This window comes from Hyperolius riggenbachi, chromosome 1, assembly GCF_040937935.1.
Source record: "Hyperolius riggenbachi isolate aHypRig1 chromosome 1, aHypRig1.pri, whole genome shotgun sequence".
NCBI classification, from domain to species: domain Eukaryota; kingdom Metazoa; phylum Chordata; class Amphibia; order Anura; family Hyperoliidae; genus Hyperolius; species Hyperolius riggenbachi.
The window spans coordinates 589293012-589318959 of NC_090646.1; the positions used below are offsets into that span (position 1 = coordinate 589293012).

The 25948-nt window shown below is 48.2% G+C and overlaps 1 protein-coding gene across 1 annotated transcript in view; it reads left to right on the forward strand.

Moving 5' to 3' along the window:
• Positions 1 to 19633, forward strand: part of LOC137558198 (proteinase-activated receptor 1-like) — a 35679-nt gene extending 16046 nt beyond the window's left edge. Inside the window, exons 2-4 of the mRNA XM_068271724.1 lie at positions 4567 to 4620; positions 8720 to 8773; positions 18447 to 19633. Coding sequence (XP_068127825.1) covers positions 4567 to 4620; positions 8720 to 8773; positions 18447 to 19480 — 1142 coding nt within the window. The 3' untranslated portion in view covers positions 19481 to 19633. The remainder of the gene's footprint in view (positions 1 to 4566; positions 4621 to 8719; positions 8774 to 18446) is intronic.
• The last annotated feature ends 6315 nt before the right edge of the window (positions 19634 to 25948 follow it).

Genomic DNA, 25948 nt, shown 5'->3' on the forward strand with positions numbered 1-25948 from the left:
GAAGAGAGCCCTTGCGGGCACACAGCGATGGAGAGGGGTGTCCAACTTCCTCCTCCCCCACCTGGGACCCCCCTTCCGTGCTCCCCGCTCCAGAATGTGTATGATATATTCCTCATACCCTGTTGCCCCCCAGATCCACTTCCTGGTCAGCTGGGTCAGGCATTACTGCACAGAGCACTCCGGTCAGCGCCATTTGTGCAGTAAAGAAGAGGGATGGAAAAGAAAAATGGGAGCAGTGGGCATGAGGACCACTACATCATATGCATGCTTGTTGCCCCCTGATATCCTTCAATGATTTCTGGGCACTCAATATTGTATGCAAGTTTTCACCTTCACCTGTGTGACAATGCAGCCCGCGATCCCGTCTAAAAGATGTTAAAAGATCGGTTGCTGGATCGTCAGAAGGTAGTAATGAGACAGAGCGCGCCAATCCCATCTAATCTGCTCCCGTTACCATTCGGGGAATAGTCACCTCTAATGGTCTGAAATACGGTGAACAGACTGACGCTAAGGATTGATCACACAACTGTCGACAATATGTAATGTGACAACCACTCACTATTATTAGGCCACGGTTGCCATGCAGGTCTCGTGCACTAGAGACTTCTGTAGGCAGATTCACTGTGTGCATAGTAAAGATTGGTTGGAGGAGCCCATACATGTACAATCCCGACTGTATGTACAATCGGTAAACTAAAAAATATCAATTTCGCACTGGAAATCTGGTAATTTCACTGCCACCACTTTTTCAGGTGGAGGAAGGAAAGGGACTCCCACTAGCTATTCCTAGAAGGAAGAAATTGTTTATTGACAAAGTACTTTTCGGAGGGTGGAGGGAGGAGAGATTTTATCTTTGTAATTGGTTTCGGATCCGGATATCTGCTATATCCGCGGATATCCGTGTCATGCGTCCAAATATCTGCAGATAGCTATCCGGATTTTTAAAAAATCCGGAATTCGAATCTGATAGTGTAAAAAAGCTTGGATATCCGGGTTACCCGGATATCCGGCTTACCCGGATATCCGAATTCCGGATGAGCAGCACTGGTCCCCTATTCTATTACCTGATGAAGCGGGCAGTGCCTGTGAAATGCATTGCATTTCTTGGGGTACTCTTAATAAATTCAATTGTTTGATTCAGACAGTTGTTCGTGTCTGCTTTCCGGAGGTAAGTCCACCACTGCCTCCCTAGCAATTTTAAAGTTTTTATCACTTTTTATCCTGTTGGCGCCTCTGTTCTCTAGTAAATACACTGTGTCCACCCCTGGTGGAGGGGTGACCTACCCCTACCTTTCCAATCTACAGAGAGCGACTGGAGTGAGGACAGGTCTAATCTCCTCACCTGCATTTACAGTGGTTGCCTGAGTGGTAACCCTTGTTTGTGAGTATATATATCTCACTGTTTATCATTTACGCGTTATCCTGTACATACTACACTATATTGGCCTCTCGGTGTCTCCTTTTTATGATTTCACAAGCAGGCAGTTCAATAGAAGTGGTATAAGGCTCTCTCACAGCCTAGCCGATCACTTGTGTTGTTATGCTTGCCAGATATCACATCTGTCGTCTGTCTTATCACATTCCTGCAGATGCTGAGCATGCATCTATTTGCACTGCCACCATCAAGATACAGGTCTCTGCTGGCTTGTGGCTCATGTACTGCGGCTGGTGGATGGGGGTCCCGCGATCTACCCGCTCACTCAATTGTGCATCCGGAGGGGATCAGCTTGGGATGCGAGGCTCAATGCTTCCTCCTATGCAACCTCCTCCTGCAACACGCCCCCTGGTGGCCGGACCGCACAATGCCTTCTCATCGGTTTCAGCACATAGATTACCCAATCTCGTGGACGCAATCGATGACTTGAAACCGCTGGAAATTTGGCGGCAGACAGGCTAGAAGGAGGCATGCAATCTATAAAACACAAAATACTAGGCTGCCACCATCTCTTTCTAATGGGAAGAGAAGCCCAATCTGCCTGATACTAATACCTGCAAATAAAACGGTTAAAACCCACCCTGTTCTGACTAATAACAATTCTCGGTAGCGAATCTTCAGAGGGCTAGCATTCTTTCTGTGTGTGGCTGAATAGTAGGTATAGTCGAAAGATACATGACTTTTAGAATCCTTTTATTATAAAAGCAATATAAATAATTAATATATACAGAAAATCATTAAAATCAACAATTATGGAGGCAATAGTAGCGCAGTATAAAAATAAAAAGGGAAGAAAATACGAATACTTAAGTTCAGGTGAAAATGTCCTTTGTGGAGTCTGAGCACATGGAACAGCCTTTTGTTTCAGTTCAGGGAAATGGCCGTCAGCCACATGGTCCTCTGGCTAGCAGCAGGCTTTCGTAATGATAGAATTTGGAGGACTGGGGGAGGAGTCCCTGTCAAGTTCTTTTGAATGACCCACATTTTTGGGTGGGGTCTCAGGATCAGCCCAGGGGTTGATCAGGGTGTGGTTAACCTTCTGGGTGGGTTTCTTGTGTCCACCAAATATGACATTTTTCATATCTCAGCTTACGCTTCCCGCATCCACATAACCACAGATTCATATTCCTCAGAATATGACAGTTTATATGACATCAAACATGATGAGGCTCACATGTTCTGTCATGAAGCAGCTGAATACCTTGGTGTGAGGAAACGCGGAAAAGCCGGCGCAAAGGCTCAGAGTGAGGCGGCTGTTTCCGCGTCCAACATGGCGGCACAACGCGGAAAAACCGCCGCATGTCGCATGGACAGAGCGGTGGAGTCCGCGTTGGAGGCGGCAGATTGCACATATGGCAGGGCAACTGACAGTGCGGTCGGACGCGGGGAAACCGCCGCTCCCTTAGAGAGCGGGGCGGCGGTCCCCGCGCTTGAATCAAGGGTTACATTGCAAGACATGTCTGGTGTGGCTGGGACTGCTAGTCCACACAGATTTAGAAGGACGCGCGCGCGCCGAGAGGCAAAACTTATATGACAGCCAGAAAAGGGTCAGCTGACCAGGCTGGTCAGCTGACATTTTCACCACTTGCCATTGGTCCAGCACTTAGGGAGGCGCTGGAGAGCACCTTACTATATATACTGGGTGCTGGGCATTCTCTGGTTGTCTGCCGTTGCGATCACAACGTGGTAGCACTCAGACCTTGTCTGTATCTGTGTTCTAGCCTAGTTTCCAAAGGTGTTGACATCAAGGCGTTCACACCTTAGCATTAGGAACATTGCATTGTATTATTTGTTATGACCTTCCGCCTGTTTGACTATCCCTCTGAACTCTGATCTTGTACCTTGCTATTTCTGATATCCTGTTGCCAAACTCTGCTCGTTCCTGGACTCTGTATTTGCATCCTGATTCTGTACTGTGCTATTTCTGATATCCTGTTGCCAGACTCTGCTCGTTCCTGGAATCTGTATTAGCATCCTGATTCTGTTTTTTATCTGTCTGTGTGTTAACGACCTGGCTAGCTGACCTCGAGAACTGGCCTTACTGTTAGAGGCAGTTCCCAGACCTGTTAGTGACACCCTCCCTCTCGGGTGTCACTCACGCTCTGACCTTCCTATCCTCAGCTTAGCTCCTCCCTCCTGGAGATTTTAGGCCATAGGAAGGAACATACTTCTGGAGAAGTACTCAAAGTATACTGTTGCATAAAACACTCACTTGTTCTCCCTGGTGTCCAGAGGTTAGTAGATATATCTGATTATCGGTGATACTGCAGATCACCAATAATCAGGTATATTCTGTATTCCTGGTGAGACTGCAGTTCACCGGTAATCAGATCCTCTCTGTGTTACACCGATCATTACACTCGGGTTCTGGGAATGTCAGCCGCACCAATTTAATATTAAAATATTCACCAGATTTGGACCAGCAGAATGATATAATTTTCATACCTCTCATATAAACGGTATCCCCTAAATGAACAAAAATCATATACTCCATGTAGTCCTAAGGCTGGCTACACGGCTCCACTGTGGCTGCCGGAGACCAAATTCTCAATAGGCCCCCTGCTGTGGGCTTCCTGCATTCTTAAAGTAGTTTAGGCCAAATGGTACTGAAACACACTTAGCTGAGAGAGAAGTTTCTTTGAACCAGGTAATTGAATGTAAACACTGGCTTCCCTGGAGAACAAATGAATCCCCATGAAAAGTAAACTCTGCTCCAGCTGAAATGAAAGGGCAGAGACCCAAAAGAAGACCCCCAAGGCTGAAGTCTGCAAGGCCCTAAACATCCAATTTTGATCTGGCACGTCAACGACAATCAGTGCAGAAAACCAATTGTGATTGCATTCTCTTTTGTCACGGCTCTTCCGTGACACCTCCCACTTATGCATTTCACCCTGTCCAGCTTCATCAGAGTGCTAATTAAGGAGTCAGTCATGAAACAGACACAACACTAGCAGTTTGGGGGGGGGGGGGGGGGCAGAAAAAGGTAAAATTAACAACCAAGAAATGGTAGCACCCACATCTCTGACATCACAGGATCACTTTGAGGTTTACATAAAAGTGAATACAGTACTTATTATAGATCTGTTTTTACCTCTCTTTTTACAGTAGTTTACTTTCCATTTCTATTTCAGATACGTTTTATCATAGTCTTGCATTCAATCCTGGAAAAGAAAATGGCACACTTGGTAAGTACAAGATGAATTTTTCCAGTCCTATCCAAGAATATTTATTATTTTTATTATTAACCACTTAAAACCCAGAGCAATTTTTTAACATCACGCTCATCCCGTCACACTGAAATTATCTATATATCGTTTTTTTCGTCACAAATTAGTCTTTCTTTGGGTGATACTTTTTGGTAAAAATTATTTTATTTTATATGCATTTTAAGGGAATAATAATAAAAAGAAAAAATGTATTATTTCTCAGTTTTCGCCCATTATAGTTTTAAAATAAAATGTGCTGCTTTGGATAAACCCCACCCATTTTATTTTCCCATTTGTCCCAGTTATCACAACGTTTAAATTGGGTCACTAGTACAATGTATGGTGATAATATTTTATCTGAAAATGCAAGTGTATGTTTTCTGATTAGTGATTTTGAATACTAGCAATCAAAATAACTCATGTGCCAATGCACCAATGCAAAATATTTAATAAAATATATCTGTTAAAATATATCTATCATTCAAATATACAAGACAGGACAATGATTAGCGTTCAGTCAGACAATTCTGCTTCACAGTATCGTCACTCTTGCTGTTGTAGAAAGGACTACAATATCCTCACCTGCAGCTTCCTAATCGCTCCTAAAAAGCTTTTTATTATCTTTGTTGTACAGGATTTTTGATTTACAAGATCCTCTTCGTAGCTACAATGAACAGTGTTCAGCTATGAAGAGGATCTTGTAAATCAAAAATCCTGTACAACAAAGATAATAAAAAGCGTTTTAGGAGCGATTAGGAAGGATTCTCGTAGTAGTAGTTTAGATCTGCTGAAGGTGAGGATATTGTAGTCCTTTCTGCAACAACAAGAGTGACGATACTGTGAAGGAGAATTGTCTGACTGAACGCTAATCATTGTCCTGTCTTGTATATTTGAATGATAGATATATTTTAACAGATATATTTTATTAAATATTTTGCATTATTGATTTGCATTGGTGCATTGGCGCATGAGTTATTTTGATTGCTATTTTTAGAGTGTGAGGTGGTGGTATTCCTTGCTAACTCTGTGCTGCCAATCGATACTGCACCAACAAGCGCTACAATATAAATCTTGATTTTGAATACTATATCACTAATTACAAACCTTTATATGCAAAGTGTTTTATTTTGTTATAGGGTAGTGGTGTAAGGGGTTAAACATTAATAAATATATATGTATTTCTATATACAAAGATAATGTGTGGGTGCATTTTTACTTTTTGGCCACAAGATATTTGCATGGGGAAAACAAAACACATTCAAATGCGCACTAGCCTATTGAATAATATTGGTTATTAGTTTACCTGTGCAGAAAATGAGGGGGGCCCTATCCAAAGTTTCGTAAGGGGGCCCAGTGAGTACTCATAGCATAGATATAAGCAGCGTTGTAACCCATCCTGGTTACTTTAGTGATAATTGCAGATCATAGTAGGTGGGTTAGTAAAGCAAGATGTCAAGTGTTGGATATTATCTTATCTGGAATATTGAACCAGGGCCGGGCCGAGGCATAGGCTGGAGAGGCTCCAGTCTCAGGGCGCAGTGTAGGAGGGGGCGCACAATTCATTCAGCTGTCATTCCTAATTGTGTTTTAAGCAGAAAGAAATAAGAAAAGGGGATACATAGCAGTGACTGCAAGCCAGATAACTAGATATTAAGGTGTTGGGGAGGTTGTGGGCCCTGTGGCGCCTCTTAGTCTAATAGCAATCAGTTTGTGACAGCTGGGGTGGCAGGGATGGAGGGGCGCACTTTGGTGTCTCAGCCTTGGGTGCTGGAGGACCTTGTCCCGGCTCTGTATTGAACGCAGAGTGGACCAGGTCAATCGCAGGTGAATGAACAGCTTCTATACCAACGTGCTCTGTTTCTGCTTAAAAAAGAACAAGATCAAAAAATAAGGAGCAAACTACCATCTGACAAAGACTGGAATGGCATTCCCCTTGGGGGTGGCTTCTAGAAGCCACAATGCTTATCAACCATAAACAAGGATCCCTGTTGAAATAATAGGTTTTCTGTTGAGGGTTGGGAAAGGCCAAGACAACACCCAATGGAATGTTTAACTGTCCTGTTAAGGCCTTCGGGCAAGCTCAGGTCAAAGGGGTCAACCCAAACCTGTGTGGTCACAGTGCCCCTGTTGCACAGAAGACACCTTGCAGCCAACATCCCAGGACTTCATGGGTGAGGTTATAACGCCACCTAGAGGTCCAAAGAAGACATAACTGGGAAGGACAGGGGGCTAAATGACACCTGAGCTGGAGGTGGTCATGTGCGTGTGTGTATGTGAATGAATGAATTTCATGACTATTTAAGAAGTAATCCTGAGGCAGAGAAAGAGACTCCATAAGTTTCCTTAAGATCCCAGAAGCGAGACTCCACAAGATTCCATAAGAAAGATTGCAGCATCAAGATTCCATCAGCAGGAGTGCAGAGAGCAGACTCCAGCCTCCATCTTGATGAAAGAAGTAACCATCTTGCTTAAGATATAATACCTGCATTTATACGCAATTAGTGTAGATAGGACTAGAGGAGCACCTTAACTTGTAACTCTGTTTGTAACTTTGTTATAGTCTCTTTAACTTTGGAAAAACAATAAATAGCTTTACTGCAACAAAAGACTGAGATTATAATAAATAGAATAAGAAACCAAGAAGCACATATATCATCAGGTATTAGCAGATAGTCCGGCCAGCCATACAAACTTCAATTGCAGAGACACTGGTCTGATTTCACAAGAAAAGAGCAGTGGTATAAGGCTCTCTCACAGCCTAGCCCAGTGGTCCTCAACCTTTTTTGACCCAAGGTCCGCTTCAACATCAGGCAATTTTTCCAAGGACCGGGCGGGTGCAAGCGTAAGCGTGTGAGTGCGTGTGTGTTTGCACGCGCAGGGGGGACAGGTGCTGGCTTGTTCTACAAGCAGTGTCATTACATAAAGACGTCCTTGCAACACCAGCCCTACCTAACCTCTATCTTCATCACCCTCAGCACTTTAGAAAAGATCCCTTTGCACTGCACTGGGGCTGCTGCATAACCCACCAACACAAGGTACATTTGGTGTGTCAGGTGGTGTGAAGGGGGTACTGCCTGGGCTTCCTTATCTACTGGCAGTTATTTTCTACCTTCATCTGCCTCCCCTCACTTTTATCCTTCCCTCCACCCCACAGCCTTTTTACCCTCCACCCTACACCCATTTCACACTCCCCTCCTCTCACACTCAGTTCACTTCCCTTCTCCCCACACTCACTTTTACCCTTCCCTAAGCCTTCCATTCTTCTTCCCACACTAGCTTCCAGCACCAGCTGCTCGCCTCCATTCAGCCTGAACTCTGTGGCTAGCAAGAGATCAGAGCGTCCCAGTCATCCTCACTGCTGCCACCTGGTGTCCATACAGACAGAAAGCATGCTGCATTACAAGTAACAGACACTAGGTGGCAGCAGTAACAATGGCTGCAGACGTATCTTCTCTATAGCTTCTGTAAACTTCAGTGACACTTCTCTCTGCACTGTGTTGTCAGACGGCAAGGCCCAGCTCAGAACAGCCTGCGACCCAGCAGTGGGCCGCAGCCCGGGGGTTGCGGACCCCTTGCCTAGCCGATCACTTGTGCTGTTATGGTTGCCAGATATCACATCTGTCATCTGTCTTACCACATTCCTGCAGATGCTGAGCATGCGTCTATTTGCACTGCCACCATCAAGATCCAGGTCTCTGCTGGCTTGTGGCTCATGTACTACTGCTGGTGGATGGGGGTCCCACGATCTACCCACTCACTCAATCGTACATCCGTAGGGGATCAGTTTGGAATGCAAGGCTCAATGCTTACTCCTATGCAAGCTCCTCCCACCTATGCATTTCACCCTGTCCGGCTTCATCAGGGTGCTACTTAGGGAGTCAGTCATGAAACAGACACAACACAAGCAGTTTGGGGAAAAAAACAGAAAAAGGTAAAATTAACAACCAAGGAATGGTAGCACCCACATCTGTGGCATCACAGGATCACTTTAAGGGTTACATAAAAGTGAATACAGTACTTATTACAGATCTGTTTTACCTCTCTTTTTAAAGTTGTTTACTTTCCATTTCTATTTCAGATATGGTTCATAATAGTTTTGTATTCAATCCTGGAAAAGAAAATGACACACCTGGTAAGTACAAGATGATTTTTTTTCAGTCCTATCCAAGAATATTTCTTATTTTTAGTATTAACCACTTCAAAACCAGAGCAATTTTCACATCACGCTCCTCCCATCACACTGAAATCATCTGTATAGTGGTTTTTTTTTTTGCCACAAATTAGTCTTTCTTTGGGTGGTACTTTTTGGTAAGAATTATTTTATGTTATATGCATTTTAAGGGAATAATAAAAAAAAAGAAAAAAGAATTATTTTTTCTCAGTTTTTGGCCATTATAGTTTTAACCACTTCACATCTAGACCTTGTTTCCCCCTTATGGACCAGAGCTGTTTCGACATTTTAGCTATGTCCCTATTCAATCAGCAATATCTTTATCCCTACTTATGACACCTAAATTATTTATATACTGTACTGTGTATATATATATATATATATATATATATATATATATATATTATATATATATATATATGTATATATATATATATATGTATATGTATATATATATATATATATATATATATATATATATATATATATATCGTGGCAAAATCACATCAATCTTTCAGCGATTTTGCCACAATGCACAGAATGCACAGGAAGTCCAAACTTACTTTCATACCCATTTTCTTCGGATGCCACACAAGTTTATATGAGGAAACATTCAAAAATTTCACAGCAACTAATAATAAACATAGAACAGATGTGAAAGTCTGTCACTTTTTTAATGCACAAACTAAAACTAACATTTTCACACTTTGTGAAACTGCCCTTATCTTTTACACGGTTTGAGAAACACTTCATTAATGGTTACAACTAATCAAAGCATATGCAGAGGTGATAATTACCAGCATAGCACCAGTAGAGATCTAATAAAGTGGTTGAAAGAGGCCCCCTATTGGGTCCCTCTGGTCCAGGGGCCCTGGTGTGGTCGCTACCACTGCATCCCCTACTGCTATGATTTGTGTGTACTGTAAAACAGTGTTCCCCAACCCTGTCCTCAAAACAGTGCATGTTTTGTGGAAATCCACAGAGGTAGTTAATCAGCTCTGCTGCAGCACTAATTACCTCACCCGTGAATGGTTGTGATTTTCTGCAAAACATGTACTGTTGGTGGGCCTTGAGGACAGGGTTGGGGAACTCTCTTTTACAGTACACACAAATCATAGCAGTAGGGGATGCAGTGGTAGCGACCACACCAGGGCCCCTGGACCAGAGGGACCCAATAGGGGGCCTCTTTCAACCACTTTATTAGATCTCTACTGGTGCTATGCTGGTAATTATCACCTCTGCATATGCTTTGATTAGTTGTAACCATTAATGTAGTGTTTCTCAAACCTGTCCTCGTGACTCCCCAACGGTGCATGTTTTGCTGGTAACCTCAGCTATGCCCAGGTGGGGTAATTAGTGTCTCAGCTAGGTGGGTTCCATGTAGCTGAGTTACTAATTACCCCACCTGGGCATAGCTGAGGTTGCCTGCAAAACATGCACCGTTGGGAAGTCACGAGAACAGGATTGAGAAACACTACATTAATAGACTGTTCTCCTCCCCAGCTTACACCTTTCTGAAACTGTGGTTGTCCTTGGTAGAGATGGGCCGAACGGTTCACTGGTGATTGGTTCCGGGTGAACTTTGGCTGGTTCGCCTTCGCAAGCGGAGGCAAACTTTCCCGGAAGTTCGATTCGCCCCATAATGCTCCATTAGGGTCAACTTTGACCCTCTACATCACAGTCAGCAGGCACATTGTAGCCAATTAGGCTACACTCTCTCCTGGAGCCACTCCCCCCCCCCCTTATAAAAGGCAGGCTCTGCCGGCCATTACACTCACTTGTGTGCCTGCACTAGTGAGAGTAGGGCGAGCTGCTTCAGACTGTTTCTCCTAGGGAAAGATTAGTTAGGCTCTTGGTTTGTTAGCTTGCTCCTGGCTGAATCTTATTGCTATAATAGCACCCAGCAACAGCTCTTTTCAGAGCTAATCCTGTTCTTGTGATTTTTTTTTCTGTGTGTGTCACTGACTGACACTTGTGTTGTATAGACAGCTTTTGTAATTCATACTGTGTGCCAGTGCCAGCCCAGGCCAATCACAATCACACACCTGTGTCAGCTGCACATTGTGTAATACCCATTATTACTGCAATTGTGTTGTATAGACAGCTTTTGTAATTCATACTGTGTGCCAGTGCCAGCCCAGGCCAATCACAATCACACACCTGTGTCAGCTGCACATTGTGTAATACCCATTATTACTGCACTTGTGTTGTATAGACAGCTTTTGTAATTCATACTGTGTGCAGTGCCACCGCCAGCCCAGGCCTAGCACATTCAGTGGCTACTGTACCTGTGTGTGTGATAGGCAGCTGCACATAGTAATACCCATTACTGCATATACCTATCTAGCTGTTGGGTTCAGTGAACCCACCTACCTAGGTGAGTGCACGCAGTGTGATATACCACTCCCTGCATACCTGTTAACTGCTGCACCTGTGTGAATGCACATTGTACTAATCAAATCTGTGCATACCTTTCACTTCATCCTCCCCCCCCCCCCCCCCCCCGATATGGACAAAACGGACAAACCAGGTCGCAGAAGAGGTAGCGGCAGACCCAGAGGAAGGCCACCTGGCAGGTGTGTGCGTAGTCATGTTGATGTGATTTCATGTGGCCCTGGCCCAAAGTGCAGTGCTCAGAAGAAGGCACGTGCCATCACCTCCCAAAATTGTCAGGACGTGGTTGACTATTTAACACAGAACACCTCATCTCCTGCAGCCACCAGCGCTACTACAAGCACCACATCCGCTGCATTTGACACTTCGCAGGAGTTATTTGGTGTTGAATTCACTGATTCACAGCCACTACTGCTACAACATTATGAAGGCGCTCAGAAAGTTACACCACCTCATATGTGTGAGTTAGGCGACAATATGGACGTAATGGAGGAGGAGGATGATGATGATGAAGTACCTGCTGTTGGTGCAGTTTTGGAGGTGTCTGAGGAAAGTGAAGCTGGGCAGGATGATTATGATGACGATTATACGGATGCCATGTATGTTCCCAATAGAAGAGATGAAGAGGGGGCAGTTCGGAGGGGGAGCCAGAGAGGAGTAGGAGGCGATGAGTTCCTGAAAGAAGCAGGGGGAGCTCATCCTCAGAAACAGCTGGTGGCAGTGTCCGGCGCCATGTATCGCCAGCTATGGACAGCCAGCCAACATGCCCTTCAACGTCAGCTGCTGACTCTGAGGCCACCATAGTGCCATCACCCCAGGGTTGCTCAGCGGTGTGGAAATTTTTTGATGTGTCTGGCTTAGATCGGAATAAAGCCATCTGTTCTCTCTGTCTCTAAAAATTGAGCCGTGGAATGGCCAACACTCACGTAGGGACAAGTGCCTTACGAAGGCACCTGGAGAAAAGGCACCCTCCTTCTCCTCTTCCTCCTTCAGGTGCAGCATGTTCAGCCGCTTTCTCCTTTGCACCTTCACAGCCACCCTCCTCCACTCCGCCTCTGCCCTTGAGCGGTTACTGCACCTCTACCCACAGCAGCCAGGTTTCCGTGAAGGAAATGTTTGAGTGGAAGAAGCCAATTTCTGCCAGTCACCCCCTTGCTCGCCCTCTGACAGCTGGCGTGGCGGAACTGTTAGCTCGCCAGCTGTTACCATACCGGCTGGTGGAGTCTGAGGCTTTCCGTAAATTTGTGGCCATTGGGACACCGCAGTGGAAGATACCAGGCCACACTTATTTTTCTAGAAAGACGATACCCAAACTGTACCGTGAAGTTCAGAGGCAAGTGGTGTCATCTCTGGCGAAGAGCGTTGGGTCAAGGGTCCACCTGACAATGGATGCCTGGTCTGCCAAGCATGGTCAGGGCTGCTACATTACTTACACAGCCCATTGGGTCAACCTGGTGAATGATGGCAAGCTGAGAGTACGTGGCTGCGCAGTGGACCAACTAGTGACACCTCCACGGCTTGCAGGCAGGCCTCTTGCCACCTCCTCCCCTACTCCTCCTGCTACATTCTCTTCGCTGTCATCCTCCTCCTTGGCTGAGTGGCAGTTCAACTCTTGTGGTGCTGCCATCTCCTCTCCCGCTACACAGCCCCATCTCCCCAGAGCCTATGCTGCATGCCAGGTACGATGGTGTCACGCCATCTTAGACATGTCTTGCCTCAAAGCAGAGAGTCACACTGGACCAGCTCTCCTGGCTGCTCTTAACAAACAGGTGGAGCAATGGCTGACCCCGCACCAGCTGGAGATCGGCAACGTGGTGTGTGACAATGGCAGCAATCTCCTTTCTGCTTTAAATTTGGGAAAGCTGACACATGTACCCTGCATGGCACATGTGTTGAATCTGGTCGTTCAAAGATTTGTGTCAAAGTACCCAGGCTTAGAGGGTGTCCTGAAGCAGGCCAGGAAGTTGTGTGGGCATTTCAGGCGGTCTTACACGGCCATGGCATGCTTTGCGGACATTCAGCAGAGAAACAACTTGCCGGTGCGATGCTTGATATGCGATAGCCCGACTCGCTGGAATTCGACCCTGCTCATGTTCTCTCGCCTGCTAGACCAGGAGAATGCCGTCACCCAGTACCTGTACAATACAGTAGAATACAGTAGAAGGACACATTCTGGGAAGATGGGGATGTTCTGGCCACCGAACTGGACACTGATACGGAATGCATGTTGGCTCATGCGGCCGTTTGAGGAGGTGACCAACCTGGTGAGTCTCACTGAAGGCACCATCAGTGACTTGATCCCCTACGCTTACTTCCTGGAGCGTGCCGTGCGTAGAGTGGTGGATCAAGCTGTGGAGGAGCGTGAACAGGAACAGTTACGGCAGGAAGAGTCATGGATGCAATTTTCATCAGAAACAGATGTTTCTTCAACACCTGCGGCAGCACAGAGGGGGAAGGAGGAGGAAGAAGAGGAGTCGTGTGGGGAAGAAAAGGAGTCAGACTCGGATGATGAGGAAGGTGTTTCTGTGGAGGAGGAAGAGGCGGCGGCAGAAGAACAACCGCAGCAGCCGTCACAGGGGGCTTGTGCTGCTCCATGTTCCCGTGGTATTGTTCGTGGCTGGGGGGAAGAAGAGGACTTGCGTAACGTCACTCAGGAAGAGCAAGAGGAGATGGATAGTACGTCTGGATCCGACTTTGTGCAGATGGCGTTTTTCATGCTGTCCAGCCTGTTGAGGGACCCCCATATAAAAAAACTCAAGGGGAATGACCTGCACTGGGTGGCCACGCTACTAGACCCTCGGTACAGGCACAATGTGGCGGACCTGTTACCAACTCACCTGAAGGCAGAAAGGATGTAGCTCGTGCAGAACAAGCTGTCAACTATGCTTTACAATGCATTTAAGGGTGATGTCACAGCACAACACAATAAAGGTACCACTGCCAGTAATCTTCCTCCCATGTCCACGCAGGCAAGGATAGGATGCTCCAGTGATCTCATGGTGATGTCGGACATGCAGACATTCTTTAGTCCAAAGCCTTGCCGTAGCCCTTCGGGATCCACCCCCCACCAACACCTGGACCGGGCAGGAAGCCGACTACCTGGCCTTAAGTGTGGATGTAGATACTGTGAGCAGCGATGAACCCCTGGACTACTGGGTGCGCAGGCTTGACCTGTGGCCAGAGCTGTCCCAATTTGCCATCCAACTTCTGTCTTGCCCTACCACAAGCGTCCTGTCAGAAAGGACCTTCAGTGCAGCTGGATGCATTGTCACTGAGAAGAGAAGTCGCCTAAGTCACAACAGTGTTCAGTACCTCACCTTTATCAAAATGAATGAGGCATGGATCCCAGAGGGCTACTGCCCGCAAAAAGACTAAGTCAGTCCCCACACACAGCATCTCTGCCTGCACGCCGTGTGACTGGCTGCCTGCCCCAAGACTAAGTTGCTCCCCACACAGCACCTCTGCCCGCCGGCTGCTTGACTGCCTTCTCCGCCACCACCAACAGGGTCCAGGACTGTTTGCAGTCACTGCACACCTTTCACTGCATCTGTGACTGCACATTGTATTATACCTGGCAGTCAGTGCATACCTTTCACTTGAATGGATGGCAGACTTGCCCTCCAGAACAGATTCTTGTGAAAGGCAAGTGGTGTCATCTTTGTCCACCATAACAGATTCTCGTTAAAGGATTTAAAGTTAATTTATTTCAAATACAGCAAGCCCTCAAAAGTCCTCCTGCATTGTTATTTTTGGTCACTACCTCAGGGCGGGCATGCCATGCCTGCTGCCTTCCTTGCCTGGATGTGTGGTGGTAGCCGTTTCTTAGGCTCCAACTCCGGACCGGAATACAACCAGGATTCCCGGGCCATTACCTGTGGTCACTCACAATGGCAGACTTGCCCTCCATAAAATATTCTCGCCTCCTTGAGGAGGAGACCAACCTGGTGAATCGCAGTGAAGGCACCATCAGACTTGCCCTCCATAACAGATTCTCGTCTAAGGATTTAAAGTTAATTCATTTCACATGCACAGCAGGGCCTCGAAAGTCCTCCCATATTGTTATTTTTGGTCACTTTATCGGGGCGGGCATGCCATGCCTGCTGCCTTCCTTGCCTGGATGTGTGGTGGTAGACATTTCTTAGGCTCCAACTCCGGAACGGAATAGAAACCGGATTCCCTGGCCATTACCCGTGGTCAGTCACCATGGTACTGAGAAACTAGTACCATCGAAAGTTTCACACAGTTATATGAATGGCAGACTTGCCCGCGTACGTTAAAAAGGGGCGCTGGGAAAAAAGGGCGCCGGGTTTTTAACGATAAGCATGGATAACGTTTAAAAATGTATTGTACTGTATTTCGTTTAAAATTAATGTTTTTTAAAGTTATAAATCATTAAATAATGTGCATTAAATCGGCAATTGTAAAAACGTTAATCTTTCGTTTAAATACTGAAACGTATAATAACGTTTAAAAAAAAAAATTACTAAGTAACCCTCCCTGTACCTACCCCTAACCCCTAGACCCCCCTGTTGATGCCTAAACCTAAGACCCCCCCTGTTGGTGCCTAAGTAACCCTCCCTGTACCTACCCCTAACCCCTAGACCCCCCTGTTAGTGCCTAAACCTAAGACCCCCCTGTTGGTGCCTAAACCTAAGACCCCCCTGTTAGTGCCTAAACCTAAGACCCCCCTGTTGGTGCCTAAACCTAAGACCCCCCTGTTGGTGCCTAAACCTAAGACCCCCTGTTGGTGCCTAAACCTAAGACCCCCCTGTTGGTGCCTAAACCTAAGACCCCCCTGTTAGTTTTTTCGTTTAAAAATAATGTAAAAAAAAAAAAAAAAATGTACTGTTTTTCGTTTAAAAATAATGTTTGAAAAAAAATATTGTACTGTTTTTCGTTTAAAAATAATATTTAAAAATGTATAAATCATTAAATAATGTGTAATCATGAGAAGCAGTAATAAAACATTAAGTCTCCGGGCGCCGCTTTTAAAACGTTATTTTTCTCCGGCGCCCTTTTTTCCTATCGGGCGCCCATTAAACGATATTTATTATAGGAGTGAATGGCGGCGCCCGATTTGTCCACTAGCCTCAGGCGCCCGAATTTACTGTTTCCGACTTGCCCTCCATTAAACATTCTTGGCAAATGCTTTCGAGTTGGTTTTTGTTTCGCTGGGTCAAGGGTCCATCTGACCACAGATGCTTGGTTTGCAAAGCACGGTCAGGGCAGGTACAGCATGGGTCTCAGGCTCCCACTTCGGACTGGAATCGAACCGTGATTCCCCAGCCATTACCCGTGGTGACAATGGCAGACTTGCCCTCCATAACAGATTCTCGTTGCAGGTACTGAACAGCAAGTAGAAAACGTAATAAAAAAAAATAGATGTAAGCTTTAACAATGGTCAAAAAATCGAAAGTTGATAAGGCAGTCAGACATTACCTGATATCACTGAGAAAGAGCAATATCGCCACTACACAATCATCTGTTTGCGGTGCGTTACACAGTGAGTTTGGTCATGTCAGTGTGAAGCAGTACACTAATTACACTCCCTGATTGATTCTATGTGTTACGGCCAGAACCCGAAGTTTGGCCACTTCGCGTTCTGGCTGGCTACTTTGGGTTCTGGCCGGCCAATGTGCGAAGTGGCCGCTGCGCTGCGGCCAATGTGAAAAATGGAATGATTTCTGTAACATAAATGTATCTTCTGGCCGTCTTGCTGCGGCCAAATTTATCACAAGTTAATTTAATGAAATGAAGCCGGCGGCAATGTAGCAGATGAAGCCGCCGGCTTTTGCTCTGCCTCTCTCTCCTCCCCCGCCTCTCTCTCTCTCTCTCCTATGGGCAGCCGGCGCGCGTGTCCCCGAGAGTCGTTCGTCGCGCCAGGGAAGCAGAGCGGGGAGGCTGCAGACATTGCTTTTGCCAGCACTTGCTCTGCAAGAACGTCAGGATTCCCTGCCGCGACGAACGACTCTGGGGGGACATGCATGTCCCCGCCGGCTGCCCATAGGAGAGAGAGAGGCGGGGGAGGAGAGAGAGGCAGAGCAAAAGCCGGCGGCTTCATCTGTTACATTGCTGCCGGCTTAATTTCATTAAATTAACTAAGTTGTGATAAATTTGGCCGGAGCGAGACGGCCAGAAGATACATTAATGTTACAGGAATCATTCCATTTCTCACATTGGCCGCAGCGCAGCGGCCACTTCGCACATTGGCCGGCCGGAACCCGAAGTGGCCAGCCAGAACGCGAAGTGGCCAAACTTCGGGTTCTGGCCGTAACATATACACATGCAAGATGTTTTAAAGCACTTTAGGCCTGCAATTTAGCATTCAATGTGATTTTCTGCCCTTAAAGCTAATGTAACCCCATAAAAAAAAAGAAAAAAAGTCAGATACTCACCTAAGGAGAGGGAAGGCTCTGAGTCCTAATGAGCCTCCCCTCTTCTCTCCCGGTGCCCGGTGGATCCTCCGTGCAAATCCGCCGCCGCGGGAACTTCGGAAGTCTTCGGGAGCATTCGGGCTCCCGAAGGCCGGCGACTCCATACTGCGCACGCGCGAGTGCGTCATAGACATGCGCGAGTGCGTCATAGAGGGCACTTGCGCATGCGCAGTATGCAGCGGCCCGTCTTCGGGAGCCCGAGTGCTCCCAAAGACTTCCAAAACCTCCCTTTGGCGGCGGAAGTGGCAGTATTTGACCGAAACGGTCGAATACTGCTACGGGGGACCCTGCACAGGACCAGGCACCGGGAGAGGAGAGGGAAGACTCATTAGAACCGAGCCTTCCTTCTCCTTAGGTGAGTATCTGACTTTTTTTTTTTTTACACGGGTTCCCATTAACTTTAAAACGCTACTTTGCGTCAAATCCAGATTTTTCCCCGGGACTTTTGGCGTGTAGTATGCCACTCCGCCATGCCCCCCTCCAGGTGTTAGACCCCTTGAAACATCTTTTCCATCACTTTTGTGGCCAGCATGAGTGTTTCTAGTTTTCAAAGTTCGCCTCCCCATTGAAGTCTATTGCGGTTCGCGAAAGTTTGCTCGAACCGAACCTTCCGCGAAAGTTCGCGAACCCGGTTGGCGAACCAAAAATCGGAGGTTCGGCCCATCTCTAGTCCTTGGCAGGTTTTGGTGCTCCGTATCAATTGTTATGTATAGAGTGTTTGAGGGGGGCCCAGTGTAAAACTCGCACTGGGGCCATGAGCTACTAAGCTATGCTAATGAGTATAATTTTGTATCTTTTATTTTCAGATTCGATACGGAACTCACTTACCAAAAATGAAAGCATAACAAATGATACTAAAATCTATCTATCTAGTCAGTGGTTGACCAAATTTGTACCATCGGTTTATACCATAGTGCTGGCTGTGTCTCTGCCGCTCAACATTATGGCAATTATAATGTTTTCTTCGAAGGGAAAAATCAAAAGCCCAGCAGCGGTGTATATGCTGAACCTGGCGGCTGCCGATGTCCTCTTTGTATGCGTTCTGCCTTTCCACATCGTTTATCGGTTTTCTGGGAACAACTGGCGCATTGGGGATGGAATGTGCCGCTTTGCTACTGCGGCATTTTACTGCAACATGTACTGCTCTGTCCTGCTTATGACCAGCATCAGTGTGGACAGGTTCCTGGTGGTGGTTTTCACCATGCGGTCTCTTGCCTGGCGCACAAAGAAGCGTGCCTGGATGGTTTGTCTCTTTATATGGATAATATCGGTTGGCAGCACTGTGCCTCTTCTTGTAACCAATCAGACTCTACAAAACAACACACTGCCAATTACAACCTGTCATGATGTTTTGGAGCTGGAGAGCCAGCAGAACTTTTACATTTATTACTTCACCATCTTTTCTTCCATCTTCTTCTTCTTGCCTTTGATCATCACCACCTTGTGCTACATCTGTATCATACGAAGACTGAGCACCAAAGAAATCAAGGACTCCTGTAAGAAGAGAAGATCCGTGCTCCTCGCCATTACAGTGCTTTTTGCTTTCTTGATTTGCTTTGGCCCAACTAACATCATCTTTTTGGTTCATTACTTGCGCTTCAGTACTGGATTAGATGAGTCCTCATATTTTGCTTACATCTTGTGTGTTTGCGTCAGTAGCATCAGCTCTTGCCTGGATCCCATCATCTATTATTATGCTTCTTCAAGGTGCCGAAAGTATGTGAACAATTTGCTGTGCTGCCGGAAATCAGTTGCTCGGCAGTCTCCAACACAGAGGCTTACTGGGAACAAGGAACTTTCCACAAAAAGCACTAATATGTTTTCAAGCAAACTTGTGTGATGATATGGAGAGAAATACAGATAGTTACCTCGGTAGAGGGAAGACTCTGGATCCTCCCGTTTAAAGTGGACCCAAATTAAAAATACAATATTTCAGAAATAAAATCTATTTTCTAAATTATAATAATAAATAGCAGCCTTTTTTCAGCTGCATGATGACAAATATAAAATATTTTACATTTATTGAAGGAACCCCTCCCTTCCTTTCAAATTGCCGGAACAAAATCTGGCAAACTGGTGAAGTAGGTGGTGTCCGGTAGTGATGGGCGAACATCCAGATGTTCGGGTTCGGGGGGGTTCGGCCGAACATGCCCCCGATATTCGGCATGTTCGGGCCGAACCCCGAACCCAACCCGAACATGTCCCTTTGGGGCCCCTATAGGGTCCCAGCATAAAGGGAGAGCATGCCCCGAGCGCGGGGGGGGGGGTCGGAAGTGCCCCCCACCCCTCCCCGCTAAGCTCTCCCTTCTGCTGGACCCTATAAAATTAAATCTAAGTCCCCCGAAGGTACCTTGCAGGCTGGCAGGAGGAGGGCAGGAAGCGGGCAGCCGGAGAGCATAGGCGCTAGTACCATCTGATACTTCCGCCCTCTCTCTGACGCACTTCCTGTTTACATTTGTAAGTCACGTCAAGAGAGAGCAGAAGTACCGCGATGACGCGTACAAGGGTACGCGTCATCTACATGATGACACGTACCCTCGTACGCGTCATCGCGGTACTCCTGCTGTCTCTTGCTGTCTCTCCGACCCCCCCCCCCCCCCCCCCCCCCGGGGCATGCTCTCCCTTTATGCTGGGACCCTATAGGGGGCTATGTTCGGCCGGACACGGCTGTGTTCAGCCGAACAAAGAAGGCCTGTTTAGGTTCGGGCAGCGTGGCCGAGCACCATCCCGAACACTATGAGGTGTTCAGGGGGTGCCGAACCGAACCCGAACAGGCCAAAATCCGGGCGAACCCGAACAGTGGCGAACGTTGTTCGCCCATCACTAGTGTCCGGCAATGGAGGAATTGCTAATAGCTGCCCCCGGTATAACCCTAGTTATGAAAAGAGAAGAGTGAAAAGCATGCACTGAAATGCTCATAGGCTTGAAGGAGTATTTATTTATCTTTGTATGTGTCAGAGTGGTGCAACTAAATATTTTTAATTAAAAAAAATGTTTGGTTTGGGTCCGCTTTAATCAATGGTCTAGAGCAGTGTTCCTCAACCCTATCCTCAGGGCCCACCAACAGTGCATATTCTGCAGGAAACCACAAACATACCCAAGTGGCGTAATTAGTGTCTCAGCAGAGCTGATTTACTACCTCTGTGGATTTCCACAAAACATGCACTGTTTGTGGGCCTTGAGGACAGGGTTGAGGAACAGTGAAGCAATAAACACAGCATAAAACTTATAAGAAAAAGATGTGATGATTTCCAAGTTACTAGAAGGGTTGAAGATTCAATCTTCCAGGTCATTTAGATAAGACAGCTACCGTATATTCCGGCGTATAAGACGACTGGGCGTATGAGATGACCCCCCAACTTTTCCAATTAAAATATAGAGTTTCGGATATACACGCCGTATAAGAATACCCCTCTTCCAATGCACACCAAATAAAACATTTTAAAAAATCATATACTGGTGCTATGTACGAACAGATGCTGGTGCTGTACTGTACGTGGTACCCAGTATCAGGGATGCTCGGATGTGCCTCATCCACGAATTCGGAAATCCGCGTGGTTGCAAAAAAAATCCGCATTCGGCCCCGCCGCATGCGGATTTTCGTCCGCGTCCACGCAACCACGCGGATTTTTTCCCGTGAATGGCGTAATCACGCGCGGATTCACGCCCGGAGGCGGATTTTCTTTTAACGTTAATAACAAAGCCCCCATACATGCTACAGTCCCCCAAATAGCATGGATTATCGAGGTGATAAGGGGCAACATAACTTCAACATAAAAAATTCCCCAAACATTTTTTTTTCTAGAGAAAATGGATTTTAAAGTGAAATCAACACTTTAAATGGGGCTATTAATTGGTAATAAGTGGTTTTAAAAAGGGATATACGCGTTAAGCAGTCAAAGAGGTGAAGGCGAGTTCCAATGGCACTTGGCGGCGAAGGTACCGCTGGAGGAGGATGAGTGGCTGATGGCAAAAAGGCTCCAGAGAGGTTTTTGTAATTTTTTTTTTGTTTTTTTTGCAGCAATTAGCAATGACATTGCAGCAGAGTTGTCAGTGGACACGGGCAGTGTGAACGCAGAGTGCAGTGGTGGTAGCGACTGAGTCAGGAGAAGGACTATGCGGGCGGTCAGTTCAGCAGCACAGAAGGACCACGGCAACATACTGGTGGTAGTAGTAGTAGCACAGCGTCATAGTGCTGGCCAAAAAATTAAATGCACCCGGCGACCCGGGCAGTGTGAACGCAGAGTGTAGTAGCGACTGAGTCAGGAGGACAAAGCGGGCGGTCAGTTCAGCAGCAGCAGCACAGTAGTAGTAGCACAGCGTCATAGTGCTGGCCAAAAAATTAAATGCACCCGGCGACCCGGGCAGTGTGAACGCAGAGTGTAGTAGCGACTGAGTCAGGAGGACAAAGCGGGCGGTCAGTTCAGCAGCAGCAGCACAGTAGTAGTAGCACAGCGTCATAGTGCTGGCCAAAAAATTAAATGCACCCGGCGACCCGGGCAGTGTGAACGCAGAGTGTAGTAGCGACTGAGTCAGGAGGACAAAGCGGGCGGTCAGTTCAGCAGCTCAGAAGGAGGACCATGGCAACTTACTGGTAGTAGTACCATAACACCAAAAAATTAACCAAGGTAGGCACTAGGCAGGTAGTAAATGTCTTTATAAAGGCAGGCATAGTTAACAACAGCACATGCAGCAGCCACTTCATGTCCCCCTGTGTCCGACAATAGGGGCCAGGAACTCACCTTCCACCCAAGCCTGGTTGATTTTCAGGAAGGTGAGTTTGTCCACAGAGGCGTGGGAGAGCCGAGAGCGCTTCTCTGTGACCACGCCACCGGCCGCACTAAAGCATCTCTCTGAGAGGACACTGGAAGGAGGGCAGGATAGGAGTTCCAGGGCGTACTGGGAAAGCTCGCTCCAGATGTCCAGTCTCTTGACCCAGTACTCCAAGGGGTCCACGGGGCTGTCGGTGTCATTGAGCCCGCTGGATGACCCCATATAGTCAGACACCATGGTGGTCAGTCGTTGCTTGTGCTGGTTGGTGGTGGATGCTGTGGCGGGCACCTCTGTTCTGGGCTGCTGCACTGCATACAGGCTCTTGCTTAGGCTCTTCAGGTCTCCGGGGCGCCAGTTGCTGCTGCTGGTGCTGGTGGTTGTTGTTGTGCTGCTAGTGGCAATGGCAGGCACCTCTTGCTGGCTTGGCAGAGCAGTTACAGTGGGGGTGGAAGGCTGGGGGAATGCTTCCAGTAGTCTGCGCTCAAGGGCCTCCTTCAACTCCCTTGTGCGTTGCTCGGTGGTGGATGGCGTCATTAAGTCTCCCAGCTTCCCCTTCAGACGGGGATCAAGCATCAAGGTAATCCAGATGTCCTCCCTTGAACGCATCTGGATCACCCGGGGGTCCCTGCGAAGGCAGCGCAACATGTGCACAGCCATGGGAAACAAGTGGGCCCTGCCAGCAAGATCTTCCTCGTCCTCGCCATTGTCCCATAACGCATGCCTGTCCTCTTCCTGTGCCATGTCGTTGTCCTCCTCAAACCGCCATCCACGTACAACGCCTGCTGCACTCTGCTCCTCCTCCTCCTCCTCATTCAGGTTAGGGACCTCCAACTCTTCCACTACCTGCTGTGAGCCCTCCTCTGAGCTGGACTGTGCTGCCATCTGCTCCTGTTCTTCCAACTGCCTCAGGGCTTCATCCCCACGCTCAATTAAATTGTCCATTGCCTGCTCCAGTAGACAAACCAAGGGCACCCACTGGCACACAGAGGCCCGCTCCTCACTGACCATCTTGGTTGCCTCCAGGAAGGGACTCAGCACCAGGCATACTTGCTGCATTAGTGTCCACTGAGTGGCAGTAATCATGGGGACTTGCTGGTTGCTGGGGACACTTGGGTCTAGCATGTAGGCCCTAAGAGCCAGCCTGTGCTGACACAGCCGCTCCAACATGGCCAGAGTCGAATTCCAGCGAACTGGCATGTCGATGATCAGCCGGTGTTGTGGCCTTCCATACTGCTGCTGTAAGGTGGACAAGAGTGCAGAGGCAGTGGCTGACAGGCGGAAAAAGCGTACCACCGCCCTGGCATCCTGCAGCAGCTCGCTCATCCCCTGGTAGGTGCGCAAGAAGCGCTGCACCACAAGATTGAGCACGTGGGCCAAGCAGGGGATGTGCTGGAGGTTTCCCTGCTGCACTGCTGCCACCAGGTTGGCCCCGTTATCGGCTGCCACATACCCCACTTCCAGGCCTCTGGGGGTCAGCCACCCCCGCTCCTGCTTCCTGAGGGCGGCCAGGACGTTGGTGGCCGTAAGCCTCTCCTTCCCCAGTGTCACCAATGTTAAAAGGGCTTGGCAGTGCCGAGGCTTGGCGCTGCTGCTGCCGAGGCGGGCTTGCTTTCCGGGTGCTGAGGGAGTGTCGTGACAGGACCCTTCTGCATCCCCCCTGATCCCGCGTGGTGGCACCACTAGCTGGGCTGATGCGCTCTTGTCCTCCCTCCCTTCCATCAGTGTCACCCAGTGGGCCGTAAAGGACAGGTAGCGACCTGTCCCAAATCTGCTACTCCACGAGTCCATGGTCACGTGGACCCGCTTGCCCACAGAGTAGTCCAGGGAACGGGCCACGTTTTCCACCGCAAACTTGTGGAGTGCTGGGATCGCGCTCCTGCTGAAATAGTGGCGACTGGGGACTTGCCACTCGGGGATGCCAAATTGGAGCAGCGTCCGCATGGCGCTCCCCTCCTGCACCAGGGAGTAGGGAAGCAGCTGTGATGCCATGGCCCGGGCCAGCAAGCCATTTAGTTTGCGGATCCGCCTGTGGCTTGGAGGCAGAGGCTTGGTCAGACCCTGAAAGGTGTCGCTCAGCAGGGTCTGACGACGCTGGGATGCAGGGGAGACAGAGTAGAGAGACGAACACTGGCTGCCAGCCTCAATGTCTGTGTCCTGAGCAGCCGAGGTGGAAGAGCGCTTGCGTGCTACTACTGCTGCTGCTGTGGGGGATTCACGACTCTGAGGGAGGGAGGATGCTGCTGCACTGGTGGGCCTTCTGCTCTCAGGAACCCCTGCCAGCAGTGCCTGCTTCCTCTTAAAGTCCGCATACTCGCGGCAGTGGCGGCTTCTCAGGTGGCCCTGGAGGGATGAGGTACCCATCTTGCTCAGACTTTTCCCACGGCTCAATCTTTTGCTGCATAACCTGCACACCGCATACCTTTTGTCATCAGTACATTCCTCAAAGCAATCCCACACTGGTGACTTTAATTTACTGCGGCCCCCACTAGCAGAGGGTGCAGCGGAGCAATGTGTGGTAGTAGTTGCCGGGGGTTGCATGGTGGTGGTGCCGGCTGAAGCAGTGTCCTGTCTACTTCCTCCACGCCCACTGCTTCCGATGCCCCTGCCCCTGCCTGACATATGGCGATATCCTTGCCTAGGCCGAGGTGACTCGTCATCCTGCTCTGACCATTCTTCCACGGACTCAGCAGGCTGCACATAGTTAGGGTCCACAACGTCGTCATCATCAGCAGCATCTTCATAATCCAGCTCTTCCTCTGACTCCCCCGCCTCCTCTTCTGTCCCTACATCCCCAGACACAGACCCCTCTTCTTCATCACCAGAACTCAACAACGCTTGTGATTGTGGCCCGATCTCAATCTCTGCCACATCAGTCCCCAGTAAGTCCTGAGCTTCTTGCATCAGCAGGTTCCCAGATGCCGGACTGAGGGACAGAACACTGTCATCCTGGGAGGGCTGCTGACCAGTGGGTGCTGGGGTGGATGTCACAACAAGCGTGGGATGTTGGCTGCTGCTGCTACTGCTTGGAGTGGTGCTCACAGTAGAGGTCTGGGAGGAAGTCATGATGTCCATGAGTACGTCAGGTTCCATTTGCTCAACCACCACACGGGGACCAGAAACTTTAAAATATTTGGACAATGGCGTCCGCTGACTCGGCCCAGGCTTTGCTGCCCCCTTTTCTGCTGCATCACGACCACGTACAGCTGGGCGTCCTCTCCCTGGACGTGGAGCAGTCCCAGAAGTGGCTCAGGCAATTGAAATCCCTTTCCTCTCACCCCGCGAAACCCTGCCAGACATGTTGCTAGTAATGAATCACTGGATGCAGTGGGCACAGTACAAGGTCACTGAAGGATGCAGTGGGCACAGTACAAGGTCACTGAAGGATGCAGTGGCCACAGTACAAGGTCACTGAAGGATGCAGTGGGCACAGCAGTGGGCACTGGATATACAACTAGGTCACTGAAGGATGCAGTGGGCACAGTACAAGGTCACTGAAGGATGCAGTGGCCACAGTACAAGGTCACTGAAGGATGCA